This window comes from Vipera berus (genome assembly GCF_964194415.1).
Source record: "Vipera berus genome assembly, chromosome: 1".
NCBI lineage: Eukaryota > Metazoa > Chordata > Lepidosauria > Squamata > Viperidae > Vipera > Vipera berus.
Window position 1 is genome coordinate 255,689,215 of NC_138202.1, and position 13,722 is coordinate 255,702,936.

A 13,722-nucleotide genomic window follows, 5' to 3' on the forward strand; every position below is an offset into this window, starting at 1 on the left:
AATTTGACATGGCACCTATGAATGCAACTGGAAAAATATATGAAGATGGTCATAATGCTGGAGAATAAAGATATTTATTTTAGAGAGGAAGGTAATGACAAATGAAACCATAAAGGGTAAAGATATTTCTATAAAAACAAAGATGAAAGAGTGGGGTCCCCCCCAAAGTTAATATATGAACTGGTATCTTTTGATTATGGAACTGGAGGCTACTTAACCAAAGAGACCTACTAATATAGATTGATCCTTGAGATGATGAGCAAGCAGTGACTAGCATATTTTGGTCCTTAGATGTAAGCAAGTGGTAGACTAAAAAATGACTACCATATAAACTTGTGGATAAGCCAAAACTTTTAGGTCCCAAAATACATGTGAAAAGTTGGGTTTGGCTTATCTGTGGGATGGGTTTATATGCAAGCATACATAAACCCATCTGCAGATAAGCCAAGCCTCAAATATTTTAACCAAATTACCCACGGACAAGGCAATTGTGGAAATTAAAACAAAGGAAACTTTTCAGGGTCAGCTTACCTATGGATGGTATATTGTTTTTGGCAATTTGTTAAAAATTCAAGGGTTGGCTTATCCATGGACTGACCTACCTACGAGTATATAGAATGTTTGGCAAGACTGAGGGAAGTAGAAGAAATAGATGAGAACAGATAAAGTGGCTGGACAGGATTAAAAAGCCACAGATTATTGTTGGGAACAGGCCAGTGGAAATTTTTCAATAAAATTCTGAGGGACTGGGTCTGACTCAGTGGCACCTTTTTTCATTTTAATAATAATAAAAAAGCCCCAGTGTAATATATGTGAAATCACCATACATCTAGCAGGTTAACATACATTTTTGCTTCCTAAATACAGAACAAACTGATCTTGAGGCTTTTTTCTATGTGGATTTTCTTCAGAAAACTTCATGTACAAAGTTAAAGATGTGAAAGCCTTTAAGTCTTCTACATTCATTTGAGGATTGACTTCCACTGCTGAGAGACCTTCAAATGTCATTGAGACTTGAACCTGTAAGTTGAAATATGTAAGTGAAAGGTTAGATGTATCTTGGAAGACATCCTTTGGGAAGAAATGATACTTTTATTTTAATGAGCTATTTAATTGGTGGAATGTTAACATTATTTGTAAAGATTAATAAATTATGAGTTGTGTTAAAATATAACATACATTCAATGAGTTAGATTCAGAGTTGCCCAGGATAGTATTCTATTGATACAATTGTCCTGTGGATAAAATAATACCTTGTTTTGTATACATATCGATAACTCAGATTCATTAGTGAAAAATGTTAATGAAACTGAGACCACTTTCATGAATAAAATATCCATTTATTTACTGGTATTCATTTATATTTATAGCAAGCAGAATCCTCTTGTGATTGTCTGGAACCTCATATGGGATATTTATATCCTTAAATACTAAAGTAAACTATGATAATTTTCCATGTGCAGATTTAAAATGATCTTCTAAAAGAATTGTCAAATATGAAAGGTTGATTTGTACATTATTTGTGTTGGGCTTCAGGACTTCTTTAACAGCAGTATATCAACTATTCTACCACTTAGACTAGAATAGTAACTTCATAGTTAACCTTTTGCTCTAATGCCCATTGGCAATATATGATTTAACATCAAAGCTGAAACTAAGAGAGATTCAGAGAAGGCATTAGGCTCCTTGCTATAAGTACTGTATCAAAGTCTCTGACTCAGTTTTCAGAAGGGCCACACTGCAATAAATCTCTCTCTAGGAACTCTAGCTATGTTGGAAACATCTCTATGGAAACTCAAGGGCTTGGCTTGACTACACATAATTCTATAACAGCAGCATTACTAATTAAGGAGGTCAACTTCACAATCTGCAAATCCCAAGGTTTAAGCCCTCCATTTCTTTCTCACTCCCTTCTCATGTAAAGGACTGCTTGCAGCCCATTTCTCTTGCTGAGCAGCTGGTGGCACTTGTCTTGTCTGCTTCCAGGCTCCTTGTTTCCCCTCTTGCTGGTTCCAGTCATCCCAGTTTCTCTTGCAGCATCTTTACCTTGTTAGCCACACTCCTGGTCTGTGCAATGAGTTCTCGGACTCTCTGGATGCTGGCTGACACATTGTTTGCAGCCCTTTTCTCTTCTACTATACGCAGCTTATCTAGAAGCTGTGGGACAAGTTCTGTGAGACTCCTCACTGTTATTCAAAACAAAACAAGACAGCTGCTTGGTTTTGGTATTACAGGCTAAGAGATTATGATAATTAATAACAATGACAGAGTTGTTAATTAGCAAACAACACAGAGAAGACAAGGGCTTGCATCAAAGGAGATCAGTGTGGATCAATCTCTGTATTTTTTATGATAGTACATTTTTAGAAAGATATGAGTTAGTGCATTGTTCAATTAAATTGGGGGGAAAAGTTCATGTGATAGTGCGTGGAACCTTTGTTTTCAAATAATTCACAATTCTAGCCTATTAAATGTTTACTTTAAGAACATCCCTTTTTAAATGTCAAGATCCCCAGTGAAAGAGAAATAGCTCTTGAATTCCCTGGAAGTTAACCAACCATGCATAGCCCACCCACTGGATTTTTTAAGGCAGGGCTTTTCAATCTTTTCACAGACAATATTTGAGTACCACCAGTGCTTAGCAAGGTGTCAAAAACAGGATGACTAAAAAAAGGGGGGGGGGGATTTTGGGTTTTACTGATTAGATTCATTTGTTGTTATAGAAATGGCTAGTTTAAAAAGTTGAGGTTCAATGTTAATGCTTCCTTCTACTGCAACAGAGGAAGTATGTTCTCTTTTCCTTCTCCCCCTCACTTTTCCCCCCTTTTTCCTCCTCACTGTGTCCTACTATTTTCTTTTTTCTTTTTGTATTTTATTCTATAATCTAATAAAACATTACAAACTGTAGAAAAAAAGAAAAAAAAGTACCAGTTTTAATTTCTTCGGTGGCTGTTCCTTTGCTGAATCCCCTTCCCTTTGCAATGACAAATGTATGATGAATTTATCCCTGTTTATTAATATGCACCACTACCAGCTAGCTCAGGAGTCTTCAAACTTGGCATTTTTAAGACTTGTGGACTTCAGCTTCCAGAATTCTTCAGCCCTTCATGGCTGGTTCAGGAATTCTGAGAGTTGCAGTCCACAGGTATTAAAGTTGCTAAGTTTGTAGACTCCTGAGCTAGCTGTTTGGCCCTTCTTCCTCTCTCCCTTCTGAGCTCTTCAACAGTGTAGTAAGAATGCACCCCCCATCCCTTCCCTGTACCCTTAAAAATACAGGAATCAAGTGCAAAGCAAGAAAATAAAATAAACACAAACTCCACTTTTTTCCCTCTTTAAGCTGCCTCAGGAGTGTCACGTGTCACAATGTTGCAATCTAGACTGAAAGGCTCCAGCAATTGCAAAAAGTTTTAGCTTTAAATTAAGCTAAATTAAATTACCTTGAAAGAAAACTTTCTAAAAGCCATAGACAGACTCAGTTAAAGGGGGTAAAACTAATTACATTTGTTTAAAGGGATTAAACCTTTCCTGTTGTCTTTTTTTCCCTTCCCCCACCCAAACCACGTTCTTCTATAGCAGACATGTCAAACTCACGATGTCACGTGACGTCGTGAGACATATTGGGACTATTTTGCCATTGCCGGCAATGGGGTGGGCGTGGCTTCCAGATGATGCATCTGGCAGTTTGACACCCCTGTTCTATAGCCTCTCGTCTCTTCCCCCGCTTTTTCTTCAGTTCACCTCCAGCTCCGAGCTGCTTCTGGAAGCGCCAATCAGCTGGAGCCAATCAGCTGGAGCCCTGCCAGTTCATGGGACTTCTGCTGCCAAGTTGCAGCTGCCTCTCCCTCAGGCTTGGCTCACTTAGGCTCATTCCCCTCCCCTGCTACACTTGGCTAGCAGTCCTGTACCACCTTCCACATGGCAAAGTACCACAGGTGGTATGCAAATCACCTGTAGGGAAGCCCTGGTTTAAGGGATGCATACACACTAATTCCTCAGCAATGGAGGAATCTGCTGGCACAGATACATACAAATGATTTTTCTACTTTATGTACAGACGTACTAAAGTAACTACTTTAACCACAACCCATGTTATATCTTAGAAATCCAGTTCAAATGTTATCACTTTTCCCAGTATAATTAGGTGTCTACAGAACAATTTCCAATGTTAGTTACTTGTGGAGTAGCTAAATTAAATTAACTTCAGTCAACGGTATTTTGAAGTACGGAAGAAACAAAGTTTTATTAAATGCTGTCTCTTTTTTAAAATGTAAAATTCAAGGCTGTTAAGGAAATCTAAGATAGGTCAGAGATAAAACACTAAATACTTTTATAAAGGACTGTAAACCATTTTTGGATATTTTGTAGGAAAATGGAAAAAAGTGAAATGGTGATTAATGGATTTGATGATTGAAAAGGGTCTGAATGGACTATTGTAATGTTAAAGAGGGAGGAGGGATAATGACTGACTGATGAATTATATTTATTTTTATTATGTATGGGGAAAACATAGGGGATCTCAGCTCAAACCATTATAATTGTTGGAATTCATTGTTGGAATGTATTTCTATGCAACAACTACAGTAGTATTCAGCCAGTAGATGGCAGTATTTACAAGTTTGGATCTATGGTATATGCTTTTTTTGTTCTAAGTAGAGTTTCCTTTTTCCTTTTACAGTTATGTAGTTGAGCAGTAAGGCACATGGTGACTGTACTCTTTGTTTGCTCTCTGGTGCTTTATATAAAACAGAATTTCCAATAATAATAAGGATTGGGACCCCCTAACTCAGAGGCTGAATTTGATCTGCCAAGCCAGAGCATCCATACTGCGCGGTCTTGAGCAAAGCTAATCACAGTCCCTAGCTTGTTACTGACCACAGTCCTTGAACAATAATTCCTGATGAATTGGGAGAATGGTTTGACATGAGACCTACATTTGCCCTAACTACATTACCATGTTCCTCTCTTTCTTTGACAACTATTCTTGCAATTCAATTTTACGCAATCCAAAATCAGTATCCTTGAAACAGAAAGCAGATGCTGTACATTTCAAGAAATGTTTCAATTACATTTCCCTTCACAGTACCTGTATCCCTAGTTGTGACTGTGGCACGTTCATAAGCTGCTCTTTCAGGTTTAAAGTTGCGCAGATCTTTTGACCATTTTGTCACATTCTCAGCCATTGGATCTGTGGTGGAGGTTATGATTGCAGCTGTTTCTTTAGCTTGAGTAGCAATAGCTTGCAACTGCTCAAGCTGCTTTGTGTGATCTGTAAACAAAAAGCTCTGTGATGAGAAAATAATGATCATGTTTTTTTTATAAAACCAGGTGACTTCCAATTCAAGTGCATTCATTAGTGCCTTTCTTCACTAAGTAAACACTAAACACTTCTAATGTACTAAATATGTAAATACCGGTAGTTTATTTACAATGAATTGTAGGAAACTGGTTTACCATAACATAGATTTTTGGAAGAATTAGTATGTGTCACTGGATGCATATAGCAGGCACGAGTGATGGTAAATCTATTTATTCTATACTTTGTAGAACTTTTTCAATTAGTTCTTTAAATGTAATAAATAGCTATTAATCCTAGGTGAGTACTTTAATAGTAATTATCAAGAACATTCTATATCAGGGGTGTCAAACTGCCAGCCCGCGGGCCGGTTTCATCATACTGAAGCAGTGCCCACCCCATTCCTGGCAATGAAAAAAAGAGTTGTGATATGTCGCGACACGTCACGTGACATGGCGAGTTTGACACCTGTGTTCTAGATGGATGGTATTAGGGTGGTATTAGGGTGGTATTCTTTTCAAAACTGGCTGGAAACTTCTGTGACAGGTGCCTTGGAAACAGCAGCCCATGTTCTGTATTGTATTGTCAGTTCTACAGGGTCATTTGCCCCCAGTTGATTATTCTTTTTTTGTCTAAATTTCTCGGGCACTGATAATTTTTATTTGCATTATTTGTTAGACAATCAGGATAAATCTATCTCTCCAAAGTTAGCAAAGTTCTGCTTTATTATGTAAAGTTTTGCTGACAAATGGTTGCCACCCGGCATTAATGTTAGGGATTAACATTGCTTTACTGAATCTATTTTTATTAGTCAATGACTGAAATAAAGTTTCTGACAATCTGTGTGATTAGGAACTTACAGGAATACAACCTCTTTGTTCATTCAAGTGGCCCGTGTTTTTTTTCTCTGGTTTCCCCATCAACGTGAAAGAAACAATGTCACTATTTTAAGGAATCAATTAATTATAGCCGATGTGATTTTTAAAGCAATAATGGCTTTTATTTTCAGGCTTCTGTGGAAAGCTGAAATAAATTGAGCTGCTTTAATGAATATTAGAGAGGTGCTATTCTCTCACACATGTGAAAAAAGTTCTTTCAAATCACCTTCAAAGCTCAACCAAATAGTCAATTCAAGTGTTGATGATTATCAGCCAAGTAAGATTTGATTTACTTTCTACCTCAAAATCACTTAAGAGGGTCCCTTGCATAGATTTATTCTTTAATCAGAATCATTTGATTACAATTTTGTACAGTTTATTTCCTGACCTTGCTCTGATGTATGCATTTTTTTGAGGACTTTCATGAAACGGCCTTTAACATCGTTCTTCTTGTCCAGTGTTTCATTAATCTCTCTGCCTGTTTCTTCAACATTAAAGACATCTGTAAAGTAGAAGAAACAAAATATAAGAAAGCTTTCAGCTATGAGAGGTAAAGGCATTTATCTAATAATAATAATAAATCAGAAAGACATCACTCTAAAAGATTCTAATCATCACATTATAACACTGAGACTTATTTGATGGTCTACACTAAGTTTTAGATAATACGATTTTTTTGATGACCTCCTCTGAAAAAGAGGTCTTGGCTCTTCGTTAAACAATCTGAAATGTTTTTCAAAATTCTGTTTTAAAAGTGACTGTAGTTTGCAAATCTGAAAGCATTTGATTGTGCTTCCAGCAAGCACCATTGTTTTCTACTGCTGCAGAAGTACTATAGACATACTGTAAATCTTTCATTTGGCCCGATCATAGTTTATATTTCTTAGTGTTATTTATAAAGAATAAAAAGATGTAACTTGGAGAAAATAATGTATGTTTATTAGAGCAGTCTTTGTTGGGCTTGATATATTCAAGATTTTAAAATTGCAGAACCCGCTGTAGGGGATCATGATTAAATTGTTTATGTCAACATTTTTCTTCTTTGGGATGCTCTCTATTATAAAGCTTTTCTAGTGTAAGAGAGACATATGAATTAAGAGAAAGGATTATATTTACTAGCATTGGCATTTCCTTGCTGTTTTCTGGCTTCACCAAGAAGCATCGTGCTTTTGTTTTTGTGGTAGGTTATCTGAGTGTCAATTCCAACAGCAGCCTATAATTTTATATGAGAGAGAGAGAGAGAGAGAGAGAGAGAGAGAGAGAGAGAGAGAGAGAGAGAGAGAGAGAGAGAGAGAGAGAGAACATTAGACATCCTGAAAGTAAACATTTGTATTAATATATAATAAACCTATCCCAGTCATGGAATTTATGGGAAATTCAGATAAAGTTTTCATTTATAATCCTCTATTGTTCTATTTCCTCTTTCTACTTTTATCTCGTCCATAAATAATCTTTTGAGAAAAAGATGGAGCGGCTGCACATGTCTATTGATTGGTAGTATTAAAAGATATCTGTCTGGAAGCACAATTAGTTGCATCTTCTATTTATGAGGCAATCACTTTCATCCAGTGGATGGGATGAAACATACTGCTTGAGTGTTTGCAATGGATTTCATATTGGCATTAAGGAAAGGGCTGATGAATATTGCTCACAACATCACAGTGCTGATTTGCCTTTCCACAAATATAAAATGCATTCTTCTTGAAGAAAGAGTCAAAATACAGTAGCTTTTTACTAGATTACTGCCTTATTCTGCAGTCCTGAGTGCTTCCTTCCATTCTATTGTAAAAAGTACTTTAATCCTCCAGATTTTGTCCTTGAGGAAAAAGGAGGCAGCAGAAAGAAAATTGGTAACACTTAGTGATAAATGCATCCCTATACTAGCAAAAAAGAAAAGAAAAGAAGGGCACATGATTTTTGACTGATTGATTAAAACATTTATATAGCTGCCAATTTTATAGGCTCACAACCTATTAATGATATGTACTCCTTAGAGGAATTTTATTTACTGTTGGGCATCATAACATAACCCATGTACTTTCTAGTTATACTGTATGTTTACAGAGCCTTAGGCACACAACTGGGACTTAGAGAAATGCTTTTTTGTTCAAACTCCATTAAGAATAGAGCAACACCCTCTCTGCCCGCTCCCCCCTAAAAAAATCTTCAGGAAACCCAGAAGCAAGATATGAAGCATCAGCTAATGCCTCCTAATAGACAATCACTGACCTCCTGGAGAAACATTATCTCATGGAGGGTTGCATTACTTCAACATAGCAAAGAACCTAGCAGATGTGTAGCATTGTGCTTGCACAGAGTCAGGATGGTTTTGATTTGCCTCATAAATATGGATGCAGCCAAACAAAGCAATATGGCTTCTTCATATTTCAATTGTTAGACACATTTACATTATGAAAATGTTCAAGGAGGCACTTTTCTCCTATTTCCATAAAAGCAAAGCATCCCTTTCAAGATAGCATGGCCCTCACTCATATTGAAATAAAAGCATTGTGCATCATAGCATCTTATTTTTGCACAGTTTTGCTGAACTGGATGCTATCTGGATGTGTTGAACTTCAGTCCCCCAAATTCCTACAAATTTCTGTTCCTGAAGATGAGATTGTAATGGCATAACTGCAGATAGATATGGGGATTTTCATAGGATACAGATTTTACTTGATCTCAAGGACACAGTCCAGATACCTAGTAACTTACATCACTGACTCGTTCTGTAGTATTTAATGCCAAGGCAGACATTTGATTGGCTTCATTAATATAATTAATTATATTTTCATGTACATTGGAAGCATTTAGGGCTTTCTGTACTAATCCATTTGTGTCAATACCATGAAAGGTCCTGTAACAGAGAAAAGAGAGGGGGAAAGGGAGGGAATAAAATGCATTACATATTGTTCAAGATCATTATATATCTGCCAGTACTGCCCTTGGAAGCTATTGTTATCCTTATTATACCACTGTGATGCTCATCTAGGAGGCAAGCAGCCTTGATTGATCTAGACAGCTAAACAGAGTTGGTCCTGATTACTGTAATGCTTGAATGGAGGACCATCAGCAATGTCATGGCTATAAGCTAGGATGAGAAGCCAACAAACATTCTGGAAGAAGGCAAGGGCAAACCACTTCCATATCATGCCTACAGAACTGTATGCAAACCACCAGAAGTCAAACTTGACTTGAAAACAACCTTACAGTAGTTTTATTTATCAATATATAATTTTTCTCTATGTCTATATGTCTAACTCTCCCTCACCGGCACGATCAATCATGACATGCAAGATCTTCTCCAGGGTAGTTCATCAGTCAGTCAGCATCCCCACTCAACTATTCTGCAATAAAGGATCTCAACACTATGTACACACAATTTAAATTCAGTCATATATTGAGAACTGGTATGACATAATATCAAGACACATAAATTGTGAGATAAAGAATGCTTTGTTTAGGTTTTACTTTAGTCCTCAATTTACTACTGTAGTTAGTGTTGAAAAAGATAATCATTCAATGACACACCAACCGGGTTAATAAAAGACTTTACATGGTTTCCTAAAGCACCATATCAGGGACAACATAGCATTTATATTGTAACGTTAAATGCTCTTGATATGAAATTTGCTTCATAATTCTCATATCCTTTAATAATGGTTGGTATTATTAAGTCAATGTCCAGCATTTTAAGACCCACCGATTTCAATAGAACAGTTAATCACACACTTAATTCTGTCTCTCTGAGCTTAGTGGGACTTTAGTGAGATTTCCAATTATTCAGATTGTGCCAATTTATTGCAGAAAGACAGTTTTGCCTAATACACTTGAAAGTTACCTCTCCAGTTTATCTGCAAGGTCTTGAAGGCCCTGTGCATATTTCATGGCTTTTTCAACCAAATCTTCATCAAACCTTGAGTAGTTGGCCTGTTTGTTCTGTAGCTGCACTTTAGCGCCATCTATTTCTGCATAAAACCTGGATGCATTCTGTCCAAACAAGAAGAGTGAAGAAAAAGTAGCGATGGTTTTTCTATAACTTGTAAAAATTAGGTAGATAGTGATAAAGTGATAAATGGATTCTCATTGGGATGACAGAGTGCATCCTTTCAAATTGGGGATCATTTAACGGAACACTTTTCTATAGTGAAAAACTTAACTGCAGCAAATTATACAGCTGGAATAAAAAACCTATTTGGGATAGGCCTTTATTTTCTTCACTGTTCATTAAGCAGGAGTTGAATAAAGGAAACATTCAGTTATGTAACTCCAACTTCAGCCCAAAATATATAACCCAGACACAAGTTGAATGAGTTTGTTTATTTATTTGTCAAAATTATAGAGATGCCCTACTCAACCCGCTCTGGGTGGCATACAATAAAAACAGCATTCAAAGCACCCAATAAAATAGCAAAACCATATGCCAGGGCTCTTCAAACTTGGCCCTTTTATGACTTGAGGACTTCAACTCCCAGAATTCCTCAGCTAGGCACGCTGGCTGACGAATTCTGGGAGTTGAAGTCCACAAGTCATAAAAGGGCCAAGTTTGAAGATCCCTGCCATATACTGTAAAAATGAGAGAAACTAAGAGGAACAAGGCACGATAATGAAAATTCATGTTAAAAGCTATTCTTTCTTTCAGGGGCTGGAGAAAGAGCCAGATACTTTTCTCTACCTGAACACTGGGTAATTCCTCTCCTTATCACTCTTCCTCCATTATCTATCTTCTGCTAACCATTTCTTTACCCAGCTGCTCTTACTCCTGTTAATCCTAGCTAGATGGTACAGAGGACACACTTCCTATTACAGCATTTAAGCCTGTACCTAGCAGTCTTTCTTTGTCAATAACTATTGATTAACACTGAACTGATTACTATGCTTACTTGTGGCTATCCAAACTTCAGCCTGGTAACCATGATCCAGGATCACAATAAAGATTTCTCTCTTCCATTGCCTCCAACTGGATGAATGATGCTATGGATTCAGGCAATCACTCCTGATTTTGTTGTGGACTCTCCCCTTTGCTTTTGCTCTTCCTATGTAAGCATAGGCAGTCCCTTAATTTAACCACCATTCATTCAACAACCACTTGAAGTTACAAAGGCACTGAAAAAAAGTGTCCTCACACTTCCCCACAGTCGCATGAGCAAAATTCAGGCACTTGGCAACTAGCATCTAATTATGATGGTTGCAGTGTCCTGAGGTTATGTGATTGCTATTTGTGATTTCCCAGCCAAGATCTGGTAACAAAGTCAATGGGGAAAAGCTGGATTTATTGAATGACTTTGTGATTCACTTAACAACAGCAATTTGCTTAATAAACATGGCAAAAAAATTTGTAAAATCAGGCACTACTCACTTAAAAACCATCTTGCTTAGCAACACAGACACGTCTCTAATCCACTGGAAGATGAGAAAGTATAACTCACTCAGACCTCCAAGATTCTGTTACAATAGTTAATCTCAATAAAGCCTCCTTCCTTCCTTCCTTCCTTCCTTCCTTCCTTCCTTCCTTCCTTCCTTCCTTCCTTCCTTCCTTCCTTCCTTCCTTCCTTCCTTCCTTCCTTCCTTCCTTTCTCCCTCCCTTCCTCCCTTCCTCCCTTCCTTCCTTCCTTCCTTCCTTCCTTCCTTCCTTCCTTCCTTCCTTCCTTCCTTCCTCCCTCCCTCCCTCCCTCTCTCTCTTTCTCTTTTTCAGCCATTCTGTGGAATTAGTTTCATGGTCTTGTCTACCCAGTGGGGTTAAACCTATCTTCTTGAACTTCCCATTCAAATGTGACCAGTAAAATAAATTGCATTTATAATGAAGTTCTTTATACTACTTCAGGAGGGACTTATTCCTAATCTGGTGTGTATGGGATGCAATCTGAACAGTGGTTAAGTGCTCATTGTGTATCACCTCAACCCTGTTTTTCTTAAAACCTGGTTATTTTAAATCATAGTATCTGCTAGGTCTTGCTGAAGTTGATGCTAATGTAATACTGCATTCTGAAGATTGTGTTAAAAGCTAAAGATGTAAACTCTGTGGACTTGGTAGACAGTAGATTTTTATGGTTTATTTAAAAAGAAAATCACCTGTATTGCTTCATTCACTTCAAAGATGATTCCATGTGAAACATTTAAAATTTCTGTGGCCATTCTCAGAGTATTGTTAAGAGTGTCACTCTCTTCCTCCAATATTTCTTGTTGCTTCTGTAAGAAAAAAGCAATAATTTATTAGATATGTTGGATATACAGTATTCGAATCATTATTGTATTGCTTTGAGTAATTAATTAGATCTTTTGAATCCACAGCAAAATTAAAATATGCTTTACTGATATTTGGAAACAGAGCAAATATAATGTACGTTACTAAAACATGAATATTTATTAATAAGGACCATGCAGTGCATTGGATACTGTCTCTTAAAGATGCTTCAGAGGTGCACAGGGAACTGCAAATGTGGTATCAGTCTGCAAACCTTAGTCTGCTATGTGATCCCTGGAAAAAATGCATCTGCTTTGAGAAGTTGCAGACAAAAGCATAGTACTGAATATGCTCCACTGTGCTCTAAACATCTTTAATTTACATTGCACAGGTCTTTGAATAATATTCTAATGTTAGAACATTTTGATGGTGAATATTCTGAGATAAATATTGTATGATACTTCTCTATAAAGAGAAGAACTTGCAATATAGAAGGAAGTTCCATCTTAGTGTTGACAGAGACAGAATTCAAGGTACTTTTTATCTTTATCACTGTCCCAACACCCTTCCTCCTAGCTCTCTGGAAAGTACAAGAAATTCGAATTGTCTTTTCATTCTTATATGAGAAGAATGCACATAGTACAAGATATACATGTGGATATTCTTTAAAACTGGTTGGATCTTATCCATAAAGTATAAAATTACTGTTGTGATAAGCACATTCCCCAACTGTGGACAAGGAAATGAGCACATTTCCTTTTTGAAGCTCAGTCTATGTGATTATGGCTATTATTCATTTACCTGTTTATTGATAAAACTTTTACATAGCCGCCCATCTTATATTGAAGTCTGGATGGCTCCCAGCCATTAGGTATGGTGCATACATCCAGTATCTGATTTTATTTCTTTAGCTGTACATACATCATAGATCATATAATAAATAAGATTGTTTTGACAGATTACGGTCAATATTTTACACTGTTAAAAATGATAAAATACAATAATTCTGAAAATCTAGACTGCATGGTACCTCATACACTTGGAGCTTAGCAATGCTTTCGTTATTTGTAGTGGCAGTTTCTCTGATGTCATCAATAACTTGGTGCAAGGCCTCTTGCAAGTCTGTGAGCTTGGTGTTGTGTTCCCCAAGCTGATCCAATATGTCAGGAATCAAATATCTGGTTTCATTATGTTTCTGTTCCCAGCTTTCAGCTTTCCTTAATACTAAGAGAAGAGGCAAGTGATTATTGTGCTTAAATTCCATTTTTTCTTAGTCTTTGTAGTACACTTTACAGCTCTTGCTTTTTAATGACCTTGTGCACTTCTACGCTGCCAGTCTTCAATTCCCAGACTCAAACAATGCTTTT

At 36.9% G+C, this 13,722-nt stretch overlaps 1 protein-coding gene across 1 annotated transcript in view; it reads right to left on the reverse strand.

Annotated features, from left to right (window-relative positions):
- The window catches only part of LAMA4 (laminin subunit alpha 4), a 102,066-nt gene that overhangs the window by 29,890 nt on the left and 58,454 nt on the right, over window positions 1-13,722 (reverse strand). Inside the window, exons 11-19 of the mRNA XM_081346628.1 lie at window positions 13,386-13,579; window positions 12,244-12,360; window positions 10,013-10,161; window positions 8,887-9,028; window positions 7,288-7,384; window positions 6,560-6,673; window positions 5,084-5,266; window positions 2,047-2,186; window positions 847-1,020 (exon numbers count right to left, since the gene is read on the reverse strand). Of these exons, the coding sequence (XP_081202754.1) occupies window positions 847-1,020; window positions 2,047-2,186; window positions 5,084-5,266; window positions 6,560-6,673; window positions 7,288-7,384; window positions 8,887-9,028; window positions 10,013-10,161; window positions 12,244-12,360; window positions 13,386-13,579 (1,310 nt within the window). The remainder of the gene's footprint in view (window positions 1-846; window positions 1,021-2,046; window positions 2,187-5,083; window positions 5,267-6,559; window positions 6,674-7,287; window positions 7,385-8,886; window positions 9,029-10,012; window positions 10,162-12,243; window positions 12,361-13,385; window positions 13,580-13,722) is intronic.